This window comes from Cebidichthys violaceus, unplaced genomic scaffold (assembly GCF_023349555.1).
Source record: "Cebidichthys violaceus isolate CVI_PGR_0920_01 unplaced genomic scaffold, fCebVio1.0.p SCAF_34, whole genome shotgun sequence".
NCBI classification, from domain to species: domain Eukaryota; kingdom Metazoa; phylum Chordata; class Actinopteri; order Perciformes; family Stichaeidae; genus Cebidichthys; species Cebidichthys violaceus.
This window is the reverse complement of record NW_027176528.1, coordinates 218,038-243,085: the sequence shown is the minus strand read 5'-3', so window position 1 is coordinate 243,085 and position 25,048 is coordinate 218,038. Positions and strand designations below refer to the sequence as shown.

The window sequence follows — 25,048 nt, the reverse complement described above, 5'->3', positions numbered from 1 at the left end:
GGGACAGTTCACCCCAAAATCAAAAATGAATATTTTCCTCTTAGTGCTATTTATCAATCTAGATTTTTTTTGATGTGAGTTGTTTTGGAGATATCGTGGAAGAGATGTCTTCTCTCCAATACAATGGGAAGGCAGACATCTCTATGGCCGATATGTCCACCACTAGGCAACTCACACCAAACGGTAGGCCCAAAGTGTGTGTGGTAATATAGCTGTGTAAAGCGTGAAGTATTGACTGTGAATTTTTCTGATGTTTTGCATGTCGTTCTAGGTGTGTTTGTCTAACAACTGGAGCAATTCAAGGGGCAATTACATACTCATCAAACATGCTTCACTTTGTCAGCCTGGCACACACACACACACACACACACACACACACACACACACACACACACACACACACACAATAGAAGAAAAAAAAAAATCATAAATATTGCATGTATCCATCCCTTATGGGAATATCAGAAAGATCTTGACATGCGCACGCCTACCATCTGTGAATTTCACCCCCGTAGAAAGAGCTTGAATATTATGAACTGTGTCGGTCTTGGCGAGAGAACATGACAAACTGGAGGATCAAAGGGGTTTGGGATTGTGCCAAGATGAAATATGATATGTGGTTGTGCTGAAATGAGCGTCATGTTGGATCTAATTCATGGCAGAGCCAGGAAAACTTAGTAATTGAGCAGTAAGAAGGGGAAAAAAAACTTTTCCAGCTTAACACTAACTTCAAGACATCCTTCAGGTTGGGAAAAGGTTGCTGCCCTAAATTAACATTTTGTGTTAGATTGACAGTTTTTTTATCAGTGTAACAAATATTTTTTTTTCAACTTACATATTTAATTCTGAACATATCATCAAAACATTCAATCGAAAGATGGTTTGTTTCACAGAACCATCTGAGAAGCTGTTGTTGGAAACTGTTAAAGAGTTTGAATGTATTTTAAATCCAGAAAAGCCTTCCGTTTTGTTCTTTGCTCTTCTTTCCATGAAGAAATACTCTCCAGTTCTGATGTAATTGATTCTATTGCAGCATCTAATCTATTAAAGCAAAGTGTTTACGTAATCACAGTCCAATATTAAGTCCAATTTGGTTGTTTGGCAACATTATTTTCAGGAGACCAGGCTGCCGAGAAATAGAAACAAATATAATTTTTCACCATAAGGCAAAAGTAGGTGACTGCATTGATAAAGAGATGACAAATTATATTCTTTTTTTTTTCTTTTTTTTTCTAAATACAATATTAACCTATTCATAAAAGCGCTCTTGCTCCTGTTTTTGTTGAAATTATGACTCTCAACATAGATATGAGATAATTTGTAAAAACGTAGCTTTGCCTCAAGAACTGATATCACTGAAGACGATGTGGAGTGGTGGTAATGATAGCAATGCTATCATTGTAATGAATAACTTTAAAATAATAATTTAAAAAAAATCATGTTCATCAGGTGGCTGGTTTATCTCTGTTTACCATCCCTCCCTTCTCTATTGTCTCTCTTCTATGCTTTCATTCTGCAAACCCACCAGGTATTGTCTGAGAAATCATCTTCTAACACGGAAAAGGGGAACAGATGGAGTGGAAACCTTAAACCATCCACAGGGAGCCCTAGCTACATATAAGCTAATACAAGTATGATTGAGACGACCCCGGTGGTGTACGCAAAGACAGTTTGAACTGATTTTACACAAACAAATGTCTGGCTTTGTTTTAAACATGGAGCGGGGTCCTTCTCTGCTGGGACCTGCAGTCTGATTTATACAGCTGTGGAAATGTTACAGTTGAATGAGTTAAAGGGAGCAGAAGTAGTCCCAACGCAATTGGATGAATAAATCAAATCTGTTTACACAGCTTCCAAACCTAAGCTTCCCCAGCTATTTGGTTGGAGAGCCAATGGATGGACATAAATGGTCACACTCTACCGTGTGTGTGAGAGAGAGAGCGAGAGCGAGAGCGAGAGAGAGAGAGAGAGAGAGAGAGAGAGAGAGAGGTGGTCTGTTTTTGGTTCAAGATAGATGGATTACATGGAAAAGTGTCCTTGTTGTGTTCTGTCTCAATTTGTCCTAAATGAATTGGCGAGGTCAAGAGACATAAGGAGAGACACAATAACCAGCTGCTGTTTTTAACTGGGTGGTAAATCTGTTCAGATTTAATTTTACACTGAGGTTGTATTGAATGGTAGCGGTGAAACGGATCATAAAACTCACGGTTCGGATCACGGATCAGATCAGCACACAGATCAAAAATCCTTGATCACATTATTTTGCCTCCAATATGATTTACCGATCGTTGATGATCCATATTGGCAGATGCAGATTCATTTGTTGTTTCATGGTAACGGCTGGTCTACAAGGCTTAAGACTATTTCTTTTCTTCTTTTGCCACCGTCCCAAAAATCATTTTAACCGCTCTGAAGTCACTTTAAACCATAAAAAATTCTAAATGTTATTAACTTACTTTGTAATAAACTGCTTAGAGCTACAGTGTAACCAAGTCATAATTCATCTCTAATATCTATCGATGTTGTGAAAACATTTCCTTCAACTGGATTTATTCAAGTTACACTATATTTTACGGGAAGTTAACACATGATGATAACGTTCATAATGTACCTTCACTCTATAATCCTTTTCACTGAACAGAGCCTGAACGCATCATAATGTAACTGAACGGAGCCTGAACGCATCATAATGTAACTGAACGAACCTTCCTTCGTTAGCCATTAGCGGTGCTGCTAACTTTATTAGTTTATAATGTAACATTATCAGAGATCGGCAACTAATAAAGCATAAATGATGTCCCGATTGCATATTTTACCGAATATTGGCGAATAACGATCATCACTAAAACTTTTTTTTCACACTGTGATGGTTAATGTTAAACTGTTTAATTAATTCATGAGGGGGGCTCCGTACAGATCAGGGGTCAGCAGTGGTCATTGAACACTACTGAATGATGTTCTTTTGTTGTTTTCTTTTGAGTGTAACATTGTTTGAGTCAAAGTAAAATATAAGGCAGATTGTAAGTGCGTCTTCACGGTGTCACATGCTATTGCGGACTTTGGCCACGAGGTAACGGTGTTGAGTAATGCTTTTGATGTCACTGAAGTAATCACTCACTTAGACAGACTTTTTCATCCAGAAATGAGTTCACGTCATCTAAAGAGTAGAGATCTGTGGTCCTATCGGACGTTTCGCTAACAGATACTGTGTCTGATTCAACTCATCCAAGCACAGAAAAATATCAAGTGATCAGAAATCAACCGTCAGCTCTCCCTCCTCAACCGCCCAGCTCTCCTCAGCAGCAGTCGAGCTGTGTCCAGCCAGCTTGGGCCACAGTTGTAAAGCAGTCTCTGAGCTGTCCGGAGTCTAAAAGAGGCTATTTTGGACCGAATGTCCATCAGTCCAGGATGGCTCTGAGTGACATGCTCGCTAATTTCATTTGAAGTTAGCTCGTGAATGAGTTTTTGGTGGTCTGCTATTAATCTAGCATATTAGTCTGTGACTATAGACCATTTCCTTTTAAATCAAATTTGAAATTAGAGGTAAACTGGCTCATAAATGTGATTTCAAGTTAGCTCATGAATGAGATTTTAAAAAGCTTTAATTTTTTTATTCTATATCAGAATTCCCCAGGTCTCTCTGAGTGACACTATGAGGTGGTTTACTATCATTCCAAAGTGAAATTAGATAATGGGCTGTTTCCTTTTCATTATAATCTGAAATGAGAGGGAATTTGGCTCATAAACGAGATTTCATTTTTTTAAAAACCTACATCAGAATGTCTTGATATTCTCTGAGTGACACCCTGAGGTGGCCTGCTCTTCATCTGAAGTGAAATTAGTTTGTGACTACAGACATCTAATCTGAAATTAGAGGGAAGTTGGCTCATGAATGAGATTTTATAGGGCTTTCATTTTGAAATTCAACATCAGAATGTCACCATATTGGAAGCGGTACCTGCCGAGGCGGTCAGCCAACATTATCAGGTGAAACTAGTTTGTGACATCTGTCTATTTCCTATTAATATTCATCTAAAATCATAGTGACGTTAGCTCCTGAATGAGACCTTCAAGGGCTTTAATTCTGAAATCCTACGTCAGAATGTCCTGGCATTCTCTGAGGTGGTCTGCTATCAATCCCAAGTGAAACCAGTCACTTTGTGTAACCTCGAAGTTTCTGAAATTGATGTAGTGTCCCGTCATCATGAAGTCATATTGGTCTTTTAATGTATTCTCTATTAATATATTTGAGTAAGTATTCACACAATTGGAAATCCATTTTTCCTTGAAGTACAGTTTGTCTGCGTGTTTTAGTGGAGAGATAGTACAGGTTCTAAATACATTTTAACTGTGTTTGCAGTTAAAAGAAATCTCCAGGAGGTTCTAAGTGGGTTTGGTGAAACGTGTTGGAACGTGTAAGTGTCCTTTGTAATTACATTGTACATTTCAAAGATGGTTCTGTGGGCTTGTGGTTGTTAAATATGTATGTTCTCTGTCTGCAGTCATAGCGCACTGACTGTTGCTGTTGAAACGTCCACAAACGTTGGACAAGTTGTACTCAAAATGAACTCAGTAGCTACACACTCTTTCCTGTGTGGCATCTAATTCCTCGGGCTACATTTATTTGCGTTGTCATTACTAGTTAGGGTTTAAATGATAATGTGAAAACAAGGAAGAGAAAATGTAACGTATTCTTTGCACGTTGCATTTTTCAGACATGTTCAAATTGTGCTTTTCCCAAGCCTCGATTCCAATTAGCTTTCATGAGTAAAACCTGTGTTAAGAGGCAATAATGACAGTCATAGTAGTTTGCAGTTTGCAGCTGGGAATTGAAATCCTGGTATTTCTAAGGACCTATAGACAAACTCTGCATTCAAGACTTGGGCTGCATTCACACGAATCAGGTCCCATTCATTTGAATATCGGTAGTGCATTTAACCTGCGATGATTGGCACTACAGGGGGTGCCGGGAAGAAAAAAAAACAACTGTTGAAATATAATCAAAGTCACGCTGCTTTGACCAATCACGTAAACGACGATCCAGAGCTTTACAACCCAGCTATGAGGGGATCAAAAGACATTAATTGCGGTGCAGTTGCTTGCCCTAAACACAACCCTGCGCTAAACGCCGCGACGCCTCACTTAGTGTGATTGCATTCTTCACACCTCATCAAGAGCCACCCCTGAAACTGTTAGAGCTACATTGCAACCTTGAAGTATTGTTTTTAAAAGTGGTATAACTGGATCAACTATTCAGCTAGAAGTTTATTCCAATTACTTTTAATGTGAAAAATGACCAGCCATGCGGTAGGATGATGTTTAGAATAAGTGTGGATGAAGTAGAATCTGTTAACAGGAACTATGCTGGCAGTTCAACAAGTGTCTTGATGAAGTAAACTAAGCCTCAGTCCCCAAATTAGAGTGCAGAGTGGGTGCAGGTAATCGCCCCAACATTACAACCAAACATCCAAGAACACTCCTCCTGATCTTCTTACCACAGAAACAGCATGCTGAAGCGGCTGCATTGTCCCTTTTTTTGTCACTTGACGTATTCACCTCAGGTCAGCACTAAGACGACAATCAAATACAGTACTACATCTCAATCACTGGTAAAGCTAAGAGTACATCCACATTACTCCGTTTTCGTTTGGAAACGCATATGTTTTGCTATGGTCACACTGAGCGTCCACACTACGCCGGGAGTTTAGAAACGATCCCGAAGCCGGATAACTTTGAAAACTCCGGGTAGCGTATTCGTGTGGAACGGACGGAAACGCATACGTTTGGAAACGATGACGTAACACCCGCGATCGATTACCAGGTTAATTTAAGGCGGACAACTGATTACAGGCGTTGATGACCTAGTTGTCTTTACTAGCAGCTGTTGTCCAGTTAAAGTCTGCATGTCTGCGGAGGAAACAGCTGTTATTGTAGCGATCAGTGAGCGGAGAGAGAGAGAGAGAGATCAGTAAGCGGAGAGAGGGAGAGAGAGAGAGATCAGTGAGCGGAGAGAGCGAGAGAGCGAGAGAGCGAGAGAGAGAGAGAGAGAGAGAGAGAGAGAGAGAGAGAGAGAGAGAGAGAGAGAGAGAGAGAGATCAGTGAGCGGAGAGAGAGAGAGAGAGAGATCAGTGAGCGGAGAGAGAGAGAGAGAGAGAGAGAGAGAGAGAGAGAGAGAGAGAGAGAGAGAGAGAGAGAGAGATCAGTGAGCGGAGAGAGAGAGATCAGTGAGCAGAGAGAGAGAGAGAGAGAGAGAGAGAGAGAGAGAGAGATCAGTGAGCAGAGAGAGAGAGAGATCAGTGAGCAGAGAGAGAGAGAGAGAGAGAGAGAGAGAGAGAGAGAGAGAGAGAGAGAGATCAGTGAGCGGAGAGAGAGAGAGAGAGAGAGAGAGAGAGAGAGATCAGTGAGCGGAGAGAGAGAGAGAGAGAGAGAGAGATCAGTGAGCAGAGAGAGAGAGAGAGAGAGAGAGAGAGAGATCAGTGAGCAGAGAGAGAGAGAGAGAGAGAGAGAGAGAGAGAGAGAGAGAGAGAGAGAGAGAGAGACCCGCAGCGCTGTAACTAACGTTAAGTCTGAAAAATAAAACTTATACAACTTTCCACGAACTGTATCTGTTTGAGTTTATAGAGGAAGATTTGAGAGAAGATCTTAAGTATCAAACACGTACTTATGATCATTAAAGACTACTTTATTACTCTGGTTGCTTAGTTACAAAATACGACAATCTACTTCCTGTTTACATCGGCGCATGCCCAGTGTACGTGAAGAGTCACGTGATATTCGTTTCCAGGCGTGTGGTATGGACGGAGATCATTTCGGAAACGATAGCTGAAACGCCGTGTGGACGGAGATCGTTTTCGTTTGAAAACGGAGTAGTATGGATGTGCTCTAAGAGAGTGTGATGAGAAACATCCTAGAATACTGCGGTTGGGATTGTATTTTAAAAGATAGCGCACTTTCAAGAGGAGTTACTGTTCTGTATGGATGTAACGCATGAACACATGTAGACTAGAGTATGTACAGTCAATACGGATCAAAAGTTAAGGTCAAATACAGACTGGTCAGTGTCCCCAACTTCAAACTATGCCGCTCTAGCGCTAAATTGTCAGGGTTTTTTTTTTTTACATTTCAGTGATTGTGTGTTAATATACACTAGCAGCGTATCCTCATACAACGGTTTGTATGATTTCCTAGAAAAGTCACTCCTATAAACTTCCTATAAAACCCCAGCGATACGCGTCAATTCACGCTCATTACGTCATACAATCTGTTGTCTTCACAGGAAACTCAGCTAAAGGTTAAGGCAACAAAACTACTGTTTTTTAGGTTTAGGTTTAGGGAAAGATCGTTGTTTGGGTTAAAATAACTACGGAAGTGCTTTCAATGAGTTATGTGACAAAAACATCAACATCTCCCGGCTCAAAGATTGCTGGTTGTTGGACCCATCCACCTCCCGCCCGCCCGGTGTCTGCTTCAGCGGTCTTTATAGTTCCTCCTTCATGATAACGTGGATAACATACAAATCAAAAAAATAGGGAAGATCTACGAATTGCGGCTCATTATTTTTCGTAGCTTTTGCTACGAATGCTGGATGTGAGCAGCCTGACACGCGTTACATGCATAGTGCCTTCTCAAAATGAACTTCCTTCTTCACAGGAAGTAAAGTTTAGGAATAAAGTAATTTGTTAGGGAGGAGAGCGTGGTTGACGGTAGCTTGACTGACTAACGACTACGTTTGTTTGACTCACCTATCCACAACAGCGGAGCAGTAAAATAACTTTGGGATCCATACATCATCAAAAACCATTTGAGCCAATATTTTGGGTCAAATAATTGATGTCTCTAGTTAGCAGCTGTGTAATAAGCGGACACATGTACAGCCGGCGGAATGAACCCAGACACAGACGTGAAGGTCTCAACGGTATTTCTTATTTAGTGCCTTATGTGTCTCTTCTCATGAAAATCAACAGGGTTAACTTCTATGTTAGGCACCTCTCCCTTTTTAAAGGCCACAGTGGAACGTTTGGTTGGTTGTTAATGAACAGTTTTGAGAATATAAGGCTCATTTCCTCTCATTCTCCCTCTCTGAAGCACACAGAGATGTAAAGTGAACTGCGACAGCGCTCTAATCTCCCAGTAGGGAGAGACTGGAGAGGAGCTTTTTGTGTAAAGAACTGGGAACACCTAGAGTCATTACGAATTCCATTGATCCCGCAGACCGTGAGGTTTATTCACACGTTTACATTTACAGCAGAGAAGCTGAGTAAATAAAATCTCAAAATAAGAAATGTTGTATGTTATTACTATTTACCAATGACTCTATTCTGTCATCTCTATCTCTACCTTGAGAGCAGCACTTAAACCAAACATCCTTGAAGAACATCCAAGGCTGTCTCCTATGAAAGGCTGTTCATAAAACTATGATTTGGCCATCTATTGTAAACATATTTTCAGCAGCTGGCCGTGACTAGCTCGTCATTTTGAAAACCCACTCTTCAGAGACGGAAGACGTTTTTTTTCTTGTGGTAATGTTTGATTCATTCATGCGTCTATCGGGATTCTGTTTCAGGGTTTTTCAATTGTTACATCGCTACTTTGCATTCCTCTGATCTCCTCCATTAGCTTATATCACAACAGGGACTGCAGGTGCTTGAATTATTGAGGATGTGACAAGAGCATCAAGGTGGTGTCTTGGATAACAATTGTCTGAGTTTGTCGTACATGGACGGGTCCATCTTATAGACAGCTGACATTTTTCAAAGGAAAATGAGAGGTCGGATAAGGAAACGTAGGACTTGATTGCTTTATTGTCAATATAGCAGACAATATTGGAAGCTATTTAATATATTCAGCGCCTTTCAACATCAAGGCATTTCAAAATGAGACAAAATGTCATTAAGACAAGATATAAAAGAAAACGTAAAGCTGCACTTGGTCCATTTTGTAAAAATAACTTTTTGTCATATTTTCTTAAACTAACACTAGTACATAAATCAGGTACCCTGAGGAGAAAATCTGGTTCCTCTGCCTCCTTTTAGTGCTCCTAATGGCATTTGCAAGAGTGCACTGTGCCCGAAGGAAAACAACCAAATAAATAGGATTTAAAAAGGATAAAATAGAAAGATTAAAATGAAGTAAAAAAGGTATTAAACTGAATGAGCAGAATGAAAATAATAGAAGGAAAAGACAAGATATGAAAATGTCAAGCCGGACTGAATGGTTTATAACATGGCAGCAGATCAGAAATAGATTTTGTCACAAAACATGCACCTTAATTTCTGCATATTGTAAACATAAAGAGACGTCAGTCAGATCTCTCACACGCAGGAAGCTCTAAGAACTGCAGTGCCTTGTGAAAAACACAAAACTGACCGATGCCGCTCACAAGTGGTTATTTTAGTCACTGCAGAATTATGCACTACTGCGCTCCAATTTCATTTACAATGGAGTCCCTCCTTCACCGGTGAGGATGTATGATGGAACATGTGTATGCATGAGGGGCCAGGGTTTATTCTAAATACCAGCAATTTGCAAAGATTCCTTGTAGCCTAAAATCTGCCAGCTTTAGGTTCCTTAAGTCTAAATATTGTAGCTTTGCAGTGCCGAAGCTTGAGGCTCGAGTGGAGACTGAACTCTCGGTTTACACATCCACAATCTAACGCCTGCCCAGCATGCATCTGGAGTTGTCATGTTGGAGCTCTGATTCGTATACACTACAATACACACTACCTTTAAATGGAATATAAATAAGTTATAGGCGATTTTGTTTTTGCATGTCAAACAGTACACGTGTCTGTGTATCAATGAAAGTACTAATGCGGTACAGTAGTTCTAAAGTCTTCTGCATGGACATGGATAGAGACGCAATGTTCTTTGTTTGATATGAGACCAAGAAAAGACTGAAACTTGATTTAATGAAATTTGTTATGCCTGAATTTGCATAATTCTGGAATTAAATAATCAACCGTTGGTGCATAAAGTTTAACATTAAAGGAGCCCCTGACCAAGTATTGTTTAGCACCTGCCAAGGATGTTATGGTCTCGCTTTCTTCTATTTGTCTGTTGTCAGCAGGATTACAGACAAATTACCTGGCTGGACTTTCATGAAACTTGGTGGAAGGGTGTAGCATGGGCCAAGAAGGAACCCGTTACATTTTGGAGTGGATGTGCACCACAGGGCGGATACACGCATTATAGTTTTCACTTCCTTTTAACGATGCAGATGAAAGAAGCAGCAACGGTGAGGAACCACTGAATTCTTCAAATGTATATTTTCTTTATCTTCAACCCAGAATGATTATTAATGTATACATAATTCATACAATGAGCGGTGCTTATGAAAAGGCTGCTTGAGCAACTGATCCCAGTAAGAAAAGCTGACGGCGCAATACTTCACTATGTGAAAGACTAAAATGGCTGCAATTCTTCAGTCTGAGTATTGGGTTCGTAACGTGTTCTTAAAGTAAAATTATTAATATTTGTGTACAATAAAGTGACATTTTATGTTATATGTGTATATATATGTATATTATGTACACATTGTTATTCTACTCATGAGCTGTTGAGACTGTACCTTGAAGGCAATTTGCTGTCTGCTGATGTCTGAGAGAACAATCAGTCCTCACTCGTCGACGTGTCTTTTCTCATGAAAATCAGCGGAGTTACTTTCATATTAGGCGATGAGATACTTGTGCATTAGCCAGCGATTATTCCTCACAGCATCCTAGAAAAGTGACTGAAATGTTGAGTGAATGTGAATAACAATCATTCGTGTCCTTTTGAAATCTTCGTCATTGTTTGTTCCTCCGTCTGGGACAAAAAGATGAGGTAATGGGTGGGGGTGGGGTGGGGGGGGGGGGGGGGGGGGGGGGGTCACGTCAGTTTGGCCGGCATGCCTACATTACCAGGCTGTAAGACAAGATGAATTTAAAGCCATTTTAACTGGGACATTACAAATAATTTGTATGTATTGCTTTTACACCGACTACGGATATCTATTGTTCATCTTATTTGGTTTGGACATTTTCTAATTCAACATCTTTTCTATTGCTGCCCTTGGGGTTTAAATTAAATGTGAATTAAAACAATGACTGACTGCGTGCAAAGACAAAAACAAACATTTTAATTGTGACCTGGGGGGAACAGTGTCGCACAAGTCTTTGAATTGAAGCGTCGTAAAAGAGGTGTGAATATCAAAGACGTCTCAAAAAGCAGGTGTAACATTATTGTTGCATGTCTGAAAGTGTGTTTCATGTGCTGCTGCTGTCTTGGCCAGGAGACTCTTCTACAGGAGATTTTTCATCTCAATGAGGCATTTCCTGGTTAAATAAATTTTAAATACAAAGAAAATAGAAAATTGGAAGAGACGTTTGAAGTGAGGCTGCAGCACACTTCAAAGTTTTGAAAAGTGAAATAAAACCACCACATTTTCTTCCGTTAAAATGGAAGAAATGGATAGAAAATCTGGAAAAGCAGGAAAGATGAATGAACCCTCCGACAACAACAACAACGACAAGAAACGGCAGAATAGTGGAAGTGCATTATAGTTCAGCCATTTTTTTCCGAAGTGGAGGAAGAAATGTATGCAGTCAACAGCATCAAAGAAAATGGAGATCAAAAAGGATTGGAATACAGAAATCCCTGGCAAAGAGGATCATTAGTGAATTTAAGGAGAAAGGCGGTCTCTCTCTCTCAGCACTGTGGAGCTCACTTGTGAATTTTTCCACTGCGGGACTAATAAAGGATTATCTTATCTTCACTGAGACCTGACTCAGTAATTTATTCAAATAATACAATTAGCTACACAAATCCCTGTTTAGAAATGACAAAAAATAAATCTACATCGTACTCTGAGAGGGTCCACGACATGCACTTAAGGTCCAGATCATTTCCTTTCTATCTTTTTTTCTCATTTTGACTTATCGTCAATCAGTCTCGTTGTGGGCATGATTTAATTGGAGAGGTTTGATAAGATACAGTTGTGGTGATTTTCATATTTGTGGTAAAAGAAAAGGTTTAGAGTGAGCACAGTTATTGACATCAACAAGGACCTTGGAGGTAAAAGACTCTTTTTAGTATGGATATGTTTTGATTACGTCTCCAGTCAGATGTGTAGGTTGTTTTTTGTTCTGCTCTACTGAAACATGCTCACTGAAACAAGGTTTGAAAACTCAATAATTGAACCAAGAATTTGAAAAAGGGGGAACAAAAGGAGGAGAATAAAAACCCAACGGGTAGGGAAGCATTGTGCAATAAATAGATTTGATTAATGCAGGCTTTATTTTATACAAAACCATACAAAATCAATTTTCCCTCTTTGTTTATTTTGTGGACATCCACGTCTGCTTGATTCATAGAATTTAATTTCCATGGGATGTCATTGCGATTGTGTTGCGTTGCACTGTGGTATAATTGAGTCCTGGATTGCTTTGAAACACCGTTAGAGGAGATGCGTAACAAGGATTGTGTCGTTTGTGTTTCCTCCAGCTGGGGGCAGCAGCACCGCCGGCGTGCTGCTGATCTACTGCAGTTACACAGCAGAAGAAGTTCCCGATGCAACAGCTAGGCATCAACATGCCTGCTGCTGTGATTATGGAGGAGAATTATGATAAATTATTAGAGCAGTGTGAAGCTCAAGAGCTCGAGGTAAGCACTGGATCGCGAAGTTCATTCTGAGTTGTGCCAACGAGGCTTTCTTGGAGGCTTGGTAGCACTGATACGATAGTTAGCGTTAGCCAATGACCAGCTTTGGCTAACGTTATGGCTAAGAAGCTAGTCTGCTTTCACTTACGTTACTTTAACGCGTATTATACTTTCAGGCACTAACTTAGTGTATCAAAACGTACGCTACGAGGTAGTTCATAATTGAAAAAAAAAAAACTCAAAATGTATCAGTAACTGTCAGACTTAGCGCTACTCTCTGCTACTAGCAGGTAGTAGGTAACGTTAGCTCGGTAGCTAGCCTCAGATAGCGAGACATAGCTTTGTTATGATGGTAAACTAGAGCTAATACTACAGCACTGCTTTATTTAGGTTCTCATAACGTTAAAGCCGTCGCTTGGTTCACTGTGTGGCGTCAGGCAACTTGGAACAGACCAATGACTTTGATACGTTTAGCTAGAAGCATTGTAAGTTAAGAGACCAATGCTACACCGTTAGCACAAAGTAATAACACAACTGACTGGACGGTAAGTGATGGTGCAGTCTGAAGCTAACGCTACGTGTCTAATGTCTGTTAGGGAGTCCTCTTTGCTATATACTTTACATCATGGATTGTTCAGAATGTGTACAGTTTGTTTGCTGATATTTAGCTTATTTAATTTCATAACTGCATTTCTTGTTAACAGGCTCCAGGGGGCATTGCAACACCGCAAGTGTACGCTCAGCTGCTGTCGCTCTATTTACTGCATAATGACATGTAAGTCAACTGTGTCTGTGTCAGGAGCTGGTGGGGGTTTCTCTCTGTCTTCACAGGTTGTTTACTATTATTATTATTATAATTATTATTATTAGGGGTGGGGGCATGGACTCATTTGCTTTCAAATTGTTGATACACATATTTTACCTATTTTTCGTTCTTCTTCTTCATAGAAATACAAAGCATTCATAGAAATACAAAGCATTGTCAAAAAGACTTGGTAAACCGTTAGGATTCCTGTTTTCCTCCGCAGCTTTCTGTGCTCTGACTTTTTTTTGTAGCACCTGAAGTGCACGTACGGCTTTACCAATACATAAAAAAAAACATTTTGGGAATCGATATGTGTGTGTGGCAAACTGCAGTAGGCGAAGAGTGTCACGTTATCTCACCGCCAACTCTATTCTAGCATTGCTGCCTGCACCTGCAGCTCGAGTCTGTTCATGGTCTAACTTGTTGCTGTGGCTCCAACAGGAACAACGGCAGGTATCTCTGGAAACGGATCCCCCAAGCAATCAAATCGGTGAGCATGATAAAACACACGGAGACGTTTGCTGATCTCAGCTGCCTTCATCTTGCATGTGCGCCGTACGATTTTGGCGCAGAAGTATTTGGGTGTGACCGCACTTGACTGTAGCGTGACAACCGCTGCCTTGTCAAGTGGAGCGTGCTAAATGCCTTTTCCATTTGTTGCATACAGGCAAACCCAGAATTGACGTCAATTTGGGCCGTTGGCCAACACATTTGGCAGCGAGACTTTCCAGGGGTCTACACAACCATCGCAGCCTACCAGTGGTCAGAGAATATCCTCCCGGTCATGGAGGCTCTTCGAGGTAACATTTCATCTTGCTTTCAAGATGACTGAAACACTTCTAAGTTATATTTATATGCTTTACCCAGTTGGCTCTGGGTAAACGGTCGGGAAATACCCTGTAGGGCAACTAGAGTGATGCGTGATTTAGAATTCAAATCAACAGGGTTCACCAGCTGAAAACTGTTGTAGCTGTGATGCAACCCAGGGGAAATAACATGTTAAGTAAGGGACTGGATTTGACTTGTTTATAACACATTTTCATGTCCAGCAGTATTGGCATATCTGCATTATGAAGGCTAGTCCAGGTTTCAGCACAATACTCTGGAGAAGTTAACATGCTCATGTACGTGCTCCGATAATCTCTCTTGATAACGCAGCAGAATATCGAAACGTTTCGGTCGTGTCCGGGTTTCACGCGTCACCTCCTTACGTCATTTTGTCAAACATCCCCATCTGGAGCAGGTGACGGTTCCCTTGTGCAAGAGTTTAAGAATAGCCTCGCCCTCATGTTTACGGTACTGCTTGTTGATCTGCCATGTATGCTGACGTGCGGTATGTCATAAGACACTTGGGTAACCATCGATAATAGTTGGGGGGGGGGGGGATTAAGAGTGTTTGCGTCTACTTGCACGCATTTTACACTTTTGGAGAGTTTTTGATGTTGCCGTTTTAAACAAGGCAGCAAATCCTCTTTTAAAGAAATGATTTATATGATAAAGCAAGTCAATGGGTGTAAACGCTTTCTATTGTCTATGTTTAGCAGTATATCTAAACAGCCACTGTATCACAAGCCACTGGTCCCAAGAGCTTATTGGTCGTAAACGTTAGGCTTTAAAATAACACAGAATAAACATCTCGTATAACTAGAGCTGAAGGGAGGTCTTACAGTTCCTCAATTTGTCTTAGACATTAGGAAACCTCATTTAAAAAAAAAACAACAAGTAAATATTAATATTTAAAAAATATTAATTGTAACCAGCAAATGTTTTTTTCTTAAAAAAAAGAAAGATACATTTGATGTGATTTAATAAAGACATAATTAATCATCTAAGCCGTCAATTTTCTTTTTATTAACATCATTGGTTAATTTGAATTTAGACAATTACATCACAAATACATGCAAATCTGATAAAGAGACTCCATTTCCAGTTGCAAAGAAAACTCTTTTTATATAGATGGCATGCTATGTAATGTCCAACAAATCAAAGGAGATGAACTGGTCAAAACAAGACGGGAGTCACGGGCTGTTGACATTGGCTTGTTTACCTATCAGACCGAGCTCCCTCTCTCGGCCGGGGCTCCTCTGAGCCGGTCACGTGGAACCCGGTGGCCTCCGCTCAGTCCGCCACTCTTGTCGCCTGTTAGAAAGGGACACGGTGCTTACCAGGACGAGTGACACATGCAGCACTGAGCAGGAGGGGGGCCATTTCTGTGAAAAGATCCCGAGACAGCAAGCAGGCAGGAATGTGCGCCCCGGTTGGTGGGGAAGGGATCGGGTGTCACCAGCTGTGAGGGGGCCGGTATAAAGGCCAGAGCTGCCAGCTCTCGGTCAGAATAGATACCAGCATTTCACGCGTTACAGCACGCACTAAGGATAAGTGCGCAGAGTAAACTTTTTGAAACCAACAGTTTAGTTTTCTCGCGTTAAAATAAGAAAAAACTTGCCGGTGTAAGTGTAGTTGGAGACTTCTCCTATTATGGACGTTCAGAGGACAGGGTCTATGGTTCGGCCCCCGAGCCCCATGGATAGCCTGGAGAAGCAGCTGAGCTGCCCCATCTGCCTGGACATGTTCACCAAACCCGTGGTCATCCTGCCCTGCCAGCACAACCTGTGCCGTAGCTGTGCCAGCGACCTCTACGACTCCCGCAACCCGTACCGCTTCTCCGGCGGCGTCTTTCGCTGTCCCACCTGCCGCTTTGAGGTCGTGCTTGACCGCCATGGCGTGCACGGGCTCCAGCGAAACCTGCTGGTAGAAAACATTATCGACCTCTACAAGCAGCAGCAAGAAGGCAGCGGCGGCGGCGGCGGAGGCACAGAAACCACCCTGAAGCCCAAGGAATCCAAAGAGCCGATGTGCCAAGAGCACGAGGAGGAGAAAATCAACATCTACTGCATGACGTGTCAGGTTCCCACCTGCTCCATGTGCAAAGTGTTCGGCCAGCACAAGGACTGTGAGGTGTCACCGTTGGCGAACGTTTACCAGGCCCAGAAGGGGGAACTGAGCAACGCCATCGACACCCTGGTGGCCGGCAACGGCCGCCTGCAGGCCCTGCTCAACCAGATGGAAGATGCCTGCCGCGCCGTCCAGGACAACGCTCAGCGCGCCAAGCAGGGGCTGGCCGAGCGCTTCGACCTGCTGTACGCCGTCCTGGAGGAGCGCAAGACCGTTCTGCTGGAGCAGATCGGCAAAGAGCAAGACGAGAAGGTGGCGGCTCTGCGGGCGCTGGCCCAGCGTTACGGCGAGCGGCTGCAGACCAGTTCGGAGCTCACGGACACGGCCGTGAGGGCCCTGGAGCAGGGCGGAGCCGCTCAGTTTCTGCTGGCCTCCAAGAGCCTCATCACGCAGACCAAGGACGCCGCTAAAGGCTCGCTGGGGGAGGAGAGGCCGGAGCCGGGCTTCGAGAAGATGGACCACTTCACTTTGTCGACGGAGCACGTCGAGGCAGTCCTGGCAAAAATGGACTTCGGAGCTTGTGATGATGATGAATTTGAGGACGCGGAGGAGGAGGAGGAGGAGGAGGAGGAAGAGGAAGAGGAATAATGAATATGGAAGTGTATAGTACTATAATGTAATACGTGCTTTCGAAGGTTTTTCTGTGTTGATGGCAGGGACTGCGTTTGACGTTGAAAGAGATACAAGGTTATAGTGGATGTTGGCTATAATGGCTTGCCCATACTTTCAGTGCAATATTTAATTTCAATGTCACATTCATACCTTTTTCTTAACTTGTTTTTATACTTTTGTACTTCTAAGCCAGTTCAATGGAGAGAATGACTTTGATAAATGTAACGTCTGAAGATTGATTACATGTCATTTCCCTCATATGTAGCCGTTTGTGTTTCTCTCACTTTGTCCAAGTTTGATGATGACTTGGTGACCAGCTGATCCGCCTGTAATCACCAAACCTGTCTCTAATGGAATGTGGAATAAAGCTGCATGAAGTTAAGCTCCCATTTGCTTTATTGGCGAACTAAAACGTGAAGCTTAAGTTAAGGGAACGTACAAAAGGAAGACTGTGTTATTTTGGTCCTATAGATTTTCGTTGGAGTGCTTCCATCCCAAAGTGTTTCCCAGACTGCTGCTGCTGCTGCTCTTACTTGGCAATAGGCTGCATTTAAAAATAAAAGCCCTTGCCACGTCCTGTCTGCTTCGCCTTTGCTGGTGAAAAGTGGGGGGCTATTTTTAAGAGGTGAGAAGCGATAGCGGCCCTGGAATAGACTCTGGGACGGACAGGACGGGACAGGTCAGGTCCTGTTTCTGCTCCATAAAGCTCCCGTCCTCCCACTCATGGACGTCTTGCTCGGCAGCAAAGGCCGGTCCAGTTGCCACGCGAGTCATCGCCCAACGGTCAAGAGGCCGCGGTAAAAATACACGTGTGACTGGGTTACAAAAAGCCCCCCCCCCCCCCCCCCCCCCCCCCTCCCCTCCGGAGGTGACCCGCTTGACCGCCGGTCCTCTTCTAACACCAGTCGAGTGCAAGAAAGGTGTTCCAACACCAGGAGCAGTTTTATGACGTTTGACACGTGGTTCAATTTTAACAGTTTTTATTCTGAGTGTGGGGGGGGGGGGCAACTGGGTCAGTTTCCTTTTGTAGTCACCACAATGACAAAACAATCGTATTTTATTTCTCTGGAGCCCCACCATTAAAACAGTCACCATAGTGTCTAAATAAAGACTGCACATATTACTCTACAGCCATAACTGTGATTAAATACATGACAGAATCAAACTAACGTACTGTCAAACACAGTTGATATACAAGCACTGCCCTTCTTTTCTTTCTTTTTTTTTTTGGGATAAGCACAATAACAGGGAGTACAGGAAGTCCCTTGGACAGCAGAATGGGGAAAGTTCTCTTCCCAAAATCTCCAGCCTTCGACTCCCAGCTGTCTTTTCTCATCCCGCTTGTTATTGTTACTGCTGCTACAGACTGTTGGTACACACACACACACACACACACACACACACACACACACACACACACACACACACACACACACACACACACACACACACCGTTGCTAGGCTATAAAACACGAAAGGCCACAACCCTGAGGCATTTTACGTGATAGCTGCAGGAGCAGAGAGTACATGCTGCTGTGTGTTGTTCCGTGAGGCCCTGCCACTCTGAAAAGTTATCTCCACGAACTACAGCGCCGTGTCAAGTCGGGCTAGATAAATGTGTCGCCTCTGACGTTTCGGAAAGCCAAGCCAGAGCCGGTTGATAAAGGCTTCAGGGCGTCGTGGTGTTGAGCAGCATGCTGTAACGTTCTCGATTCATCCTGAGCCCGCCTCATTAAACAGGATCTGTTTTTAAGTAGACTTGATTATAAAAATCCAGTTTCCCTATTTTGTTTCAGCGCCTAAATTCATCCGTATCTAGTCCAACGTTACATAACTACGAATGCACCGTTTGACTCAAAACAAACCCAGATGCTAGAAGCGAATTTAAAAAGGCAGAAAACCAGGCAGGAGTTTTTTGCTCTGTGTAGCGTCATTTTAATTCAATCCCGAACCAACTCCTGTCCGATGTTAAGTCGTGACCGCGTGCTTGTTCGGGGTGAGCAGGAGGCGGGAGTGCTGAGAGGATGGACACACGGGATTACCATCAGCAAACTTTAAGATGGGCGGGAAAAGCAGTAAAAACTGCAGCTCTCTAGCATTCACTTGAGATCTGCACAAAACATACTCGCCTCTGACTGCTAATGGTCAGAGCAGAGTACTGCCCCTGGCTTCAATCCCTCTTTGTGTCGCTCTTGATTGTAGTTCATCGTTCACGAGAAACATGACTCTTTTTGAATACCTCAGTTTTGTCATTGCACTGTGAAATACAGCCAGAGCAGTTTTGGCACTCGGTATGCACCCGTCTGATATCAACGTCTTCCCTTCGCAGAGAGCACGCGGCAACGGGCCTACAGTCTAGTGGCCCAGGCGTACACCTCCATCGCGGCAGAAGATTTCGCCGCCTTCGTGGGATACTCTGTGGAAGAGGCGGTGAAGGGTAGGCTTCAGTTTACGCGACCTCCTCACCGGAAACGCTCTTGTTATTGCGTAAACATGATTCAAAAAGATGTCGCAGTAATAGAAGCAGGCGTCCGCTGATCGTATTTCTATTTGTTCTTCTTTCGTATCTTCGTCTAAAGGTGTGGTGACCCAGGGCTGGCAGGCAGACCCCGCTACCAGGATGGTGATGCCCAAAAAGCCAGGTAGGTGGCAGCGTTGCTCTTTTAATCTGTCACCCGTCGTCGGCACGCTGTTATGTCACCCACACTTTTTGCTTCTCTTCTCCTATATTTTTATCAGACACTCATAAAACTGTTGAGAGCAGAAATTTAAGAGACATTTTAATCTCGATGAAAAACGAGGGTGACGTTTTTTTTTTTTTTTTTTTTTCCCCTTTTCCGAGAATCTCTTGGAAATGTTTGATTTGCTAAATCTCCTCCCGTCTAATGTCCGAAGGGTTCCCTCATCCGGTCCCTTTCTTTTCTCACCTTATTCCATCAAGATTTAGTTGTTTTTTTCTATCGCATCATCACTCGTCCTCGAGCTCAGGCGGTCGTGGATCTACGGCGCGAGATAAACCTGCTGATTTACGCCAACGGTCGAGCCGCCGAAGCATCTGCCGCGCACATGTCCGGCTCAACGCGCTTACCTCACTCACCATTAATCCTCACATGTCTGCTCTCCCCCACACACACACACACACACACACACACACACACACACACACACACACACACACACACACCCTCGGGGCTAAATAGCGCCTGGTAATTGTAGTTTGTAGCGTGGATCTCGCACACAGGAAGTCGTTCTGGTCAAATTAGATGTAAAGTGGTGACGTCTTGTAATGGAGCCTCTCGGGCTCACGTAGGCGGTGCTGTTAAACAGCGGTGACGGCGCGGTTAGCTCGAGACCAGTGACCCGACGTCTGAGTTAGAACGCGTTGTAGATGTAAGAAGATGGATAGCACTTGGCTCAACGAGGAATCCCCTCTGACTCTCTCTCTCTCTCTCTCTCTCTCTCTCTCTCTCTCTCTCTCTCTCTCTCTCTCTCTCTCTCTCTCTCTCTCTCTCTCTCTCTCTCTCTCTCTCTCTCTCTCTCTCTCAACAGATCCTCCCCCCGTCTCACTGGTTCCAAACGAGCAGCAGTTGGCCAGACTCACCGACTACGTGGCTTTTCTCGAGAACTGATAACTTCGCCACTCATTTTTTTTTTTTTTTTTTATGTTTTTCCGCTGGCCTGATACAGGGGGAGAGTACAGGTTTGGATAGACTCTTCCTCCGGTCCCACTCCCTGATAGAGACGTACCAAAAAACACACCCATCATCTCGCATGACTGCTGCACGCTCTCCTCCAAGACCTGTTTATTTATGACTCGTCTAGCTCGCCCCTGTTAATTCACACGTCCAAACACAATGTTGTATTATATCCTTTTGTTCTTACGCTCTCTGTAACCCACCTGATGTATAGATTTGGGTCTTGGTTTTGAAGGAACCTAACCTAACAGACCCTTACAATACAATAGAAATACACAAGCTGGTATGTTTTAGCACTTGGAGGTTGCAAACTTTGTCAGGAAGTCTTCAGACCTCATATTTTGAAGTTTATGTTTTGACTGGTGAATAAATATTTTGCTGTTTCTAATTTAGTCTTTTTTTTTTTTTTTAATTATTTCTTTTCTGCTTTAGTTCTGAATCAGTTTTGGTTTTTACGGAGAGCTGACTGGGCTCAATCTAGGATGTGGAACATTAAATTACATTTGCCGTTTTGGTGCTTCCCGCTGTCGCGTGAAAAAAATAAGTTTGCCGTTTTTCCTGGCATCAACTGTTCACATACGTAAGGAAGAACATTGATACAGGGTATTAATAATACCCTGTATCAATGCTGCGGTCGTCGCCACGTTAGACCACTAGTTAACTTGACATGCAAATAATCTGATCAAAGCTGTTTTTTTGCTTTGTCCATATGTGTTCCTCAAATGGTATGAATTACACAAACCTCCTCAGTCCAACTTTCTAATCTGTTGCCTGGCTAAACCCACCAGGTTGCATCAGCGTGACACGCAGAGCAGCTTTCACCGTCTGGTGCGGAGACTTCAAATCGTCACTTCTTCAGAGTAGGCCAATTAGTACAAGTCATTATTAAATAGTACCATTTAAAATGAATGCTCCCTTCGTCTACTAAAGCTTAAATTACCACAGAGTGATGGGCGCTGTACTTTCTTTAAGCACATCTGGCTGCCGTCTGTTCATCAATGCTACGAAATGGACGTCTGCTGCTCTCTTTACTCCCAGTGCTTATTTGCTTTATCATTAATGGACCTACACTAGCTTGAAGTTGCAGCCATTTGACGTGATTTGCTGTGAAATTGTGTACATCAGAGCCATTCCTCCTGTGTTTGTGGTGGCGAGGAACTCCTTTGTTTCATGGCAGGGTTTGCTTTGTTTTTCGAATTGGCTCTTTGGTTTTCTTCCCTCGCTGGAATTGTTTAAGTCTATTTTAGTAACAACCAGGGGTTTAACTTCTTTTTGCTTTGTTGTTTGCTGTTTTTTTTTTTAATGATCATTGAACGTGGCAATTTCAGCGATGAAGTGGAGGCTTCTTACTGGTTCAGACTGACCTCGCCTATATATAGAACGGTTTGTGTATTTGCCGTGGAAACACGTGTCGACCCGTCCAACGTCCAGGCATGTGATGAACCAGCGCTAACCTCATGACAGCTCGGCGTGCCAGAGTCAGTCAGCACAAGTCTGAGCGAGAGACGCTACCTGACCCTCATCGTTCTCCTGTGTCCGTCACGACGGTACTAAATCTGCTCACGCACACACACACACACACACACACACACACACACACACACACACACACACACACACACACACACACACAGACGTTGGACCGACGACATGGTGTGAAGCTAAATGTTACATGTGATGAGATCATGACCTCAATGCGTCTTCACAGTGGTAATTAAAAGAACATATGCTGTAATCCTATTATTCCAAACATGCTGCCTTCTCTGGGTTAATGTGGCCGGTTATCTCAGTTGGTTAGAGCGTGGTGCTAATAACGCCGAGGTCGCGGGTTCGATCCCCGTACTGGCCGTAGGTGCCTTATGGTCATGCATGGACGGTATCCTCTCTCCAGTTCTCCCAAATGTTCTCCAGTCCTCGTTACTCATTAAAATGTCTCTATTGATTTCCATTATGCAATTTCAGATTTGCACAATTACAATTGTCACTAGTGATAAGATAATTGCAGATCTTCATAAATGTATTGTGGGCATTTGTTCAGAATATGGAAAAAGATATTGATATGCAAAAGTGGCTCACATTACATTACATTACAGTCATTTAGCTTTCATCCAAATCGACTTACAATAAGTGGATTCAAGAGAACTACTAGTCACCAGAAGTCAGAAGTAGAGCAAAAGTACAGAAACAAACTAATACGAACACAATAAGTGCTAATAAGTGCTAATTCAATACATCACAGCTCACGTTATGAATACTAACAATGGGATTGTAGATATCTAGAATGGGTTTTAGTCCTCAGCAAGAATCCATGCATACATCCAGAGATGTAATTGTGTATATGTGAAACTGAAAGGCCAATACACATCCATGATAAAAGTGGTGTTACTGCTCCTAGGGAGAATGCCGTTGTGGATATATAATTCATCTTTTACATATCACAACAGGCCCTTGTACTTTGTGAGGACTTAAAGATATCTTAAGTACAATCAAAGTTGTAGATACCTTGAAACATTGCGAGATTATGTTTTCTACTTTAAATCCTCTTATTGACTTACAAATACAGATAGGTGTGTGGTTCAATGACATGTCAAAATGGCTTGCCATTGTGTGTGTGTGTGTGGGGGGGGGGGAGATGTGTATTAATAGTACTGTGCTTTGGATAAAAGCATTCCTCAGCACTTTAAATACACTTTAAATGCTGTGAACTAAATGTTTTGTTCAAACCTTTATTGACACTGACAGGTTTCGACCAGTAAAGTCAAAGAACACGGGACATCTTTCAGGCGACCAATGAGCTAATTAGAAAAACCTGAGTTTAAAAGTCCTGCACTCGGATCCTAAATCGGTCTTTACGATACAGTCGTGGTGCTCTTTCAGACCATTAATACTGAGCAAGTTGATGTGTGCGGATGAGTTTTACAGGTTCATATGATACATACAATATGATACATAAAATATGTCAAGGCAGCCAGGCTTTGAAGCGAGGACACACGGCCATACCGTACGTCTAGAATAGGCTCCGAGCATTTTCACTGCTGTGGGTCCAACAAGCGCGTAACACTAGTCTCATGCGGGTTGAATGAAGAAGGTCAGTGAGGTTTTAGATGATCCTCTCTGTTTGTCCTATGCCATGCATGACCCTGTATTTCATCATGTGTGTCCCACGGAGGCAAACAGCTGTGACTTGCTTTAGTAAAGGTCAAAGGTCATGTAGCATTAACTGAGCTTCCACGCCTCTCTTGGACTAGAGGCTGAACTTTGGTTTCCATTTCCACTGGTCACTGCTGGTTTTTCACCATGAAACACCGAGACCAGAATCAGAAGTGTTAACTGTAATGAAGTACAGCAGCTGTTCCGTGAATAGTCGTTGCACTTAAAAACAGCCTTTGAGTTTCTCACACGAGTGGCCTGAACGTTTGAGTCTGTCGTTCACATGTTTTCACTTCTATTGAAGTGGCTGAGATCACTATTTTGAATACTCATCCAATTTGTGTCTGCAGACAGAAAAGCATTCAACATCATGTCTTTTGTTTGTTGTTGGTATGTTTGAGTGTAGAAAAAGAAAACGTGTGGGATCCCGACTGAGTCGGTGACCTAGCGTGTTTTCGACAGATGCCCTCAAAGAGCCTGGGGCTTTTGGTGAGGTCATTCTTTCCAGGGGTCAAAGGTGACTTCTGCCTTGCATCATATAACATGCCACTGGCGTGATGTTATACAGGACTGCAAGGGTGCTACACAAACACAGTTGCATGGAGTAAAGGGTTACCATTGAGTCAGTCAGCTAGCTGTGGGCTACATCTTGAGCCTTGTTTATTTACGCTTTCTTTCTTCTTTTTTTGTTCACATTTTGCCAAAAGCAGTTCCTGTTTGCGATGTACCTATGCTGTACAGACAACCATCACTTGATTACTGTGAGGCAACGTAAAGCTAGGGCTGGTAATCGTCTTCACAGAAGAAATCTTCTTGTTGAAATTCTCTTTACATCCAGCCAGCAGCTGAGGCGTTATGGCGGTCGCTCTACCGCACCGTTGTGACGAAAAGAGAGCTGAGCCGCAAAGCCAAAGCTCTCTATCTACCGGGCGAGCTTCGTTCCTACCCTCACCTATGGTCACGCAAACTGGGTCATGACCGAAAGAATTAGATCGCGGGTACAAGCGGCCGAAATGGGTTTCCTCAGGAGGGTGGCTGGCGTCTCCCTTAGAGATAGGGTGAGAAGTTCGGTTGTCCGTGAGGGACTCGGAGTAGAGCCACCGCTCCTTTGCGTGGAAAGGAGCCGGTTGAGGTGGTTCGGGCATCTGGTAAGGATGACACCTGGGCGCCTCCCTAGGGAGGTGTTCCAGGCACG

At 43.0% G+C, this 25,048-nt stretch overlaps 2 protein-coding genes and 1 non-coding gene across 3 annotated transcripts; all 3 read left to right on the top strand.

Moving 5' to 3' along the window:
* The first annotated feature begins 12,527 nt into the window (after positions 1–12,527).
* Positions 12,528–21,091, top strand: cops8 (COP9 signalosome subunit 8). The gene is made up of 7 exons (XM_068725167.1): positions 12,528–12,639; positions 13,341–13,411; positions 13,883–13,931; positions 14,109–14,241; positions 19,338–19,445; positions 19,588–19,650; positions 20,558–21,091. The coding sequence occupies exons 1-7, from the start codon at positions 12,547–12,549 to the stop codon at positions 20,635–20,637; spliced, it is 597 nt and encodes a 198-aa protein (XP_068581268.1). The 5' UTR covers positions 12,528–12,546; the 3' UTR covers positions 20,638–21,091.
* Positions 15,561–17,390, top strand: trim63b (tripartite motif containing 63b). Its single transcript, XM_068725166.1, has one exon. It carries the CDS (start codon positions 15,920–15,922, stop codon positions 16,982–16,984), a length of 1,065 nt encoding a protein of 354 aa, XP_068581267.1. The 5' UTR covers positions 15,561–15,919; the 3' UTR covers positions 16,985–17,390.
* Positions 21,092–22,478: 1,387 nt separating the features above from the next.
* On the top strand, positions 22,479–22,552 carry trnai-aau (transfer RNA isoleucine (anticodon AAU)). The gene has a single exon. It is a non-coding gene; the product is annotated as a tRNA-Ile (tRNA).
* The last annotated feature ends 2,496 nt before the right edge of the window (positions 22,553–25,048 follow it).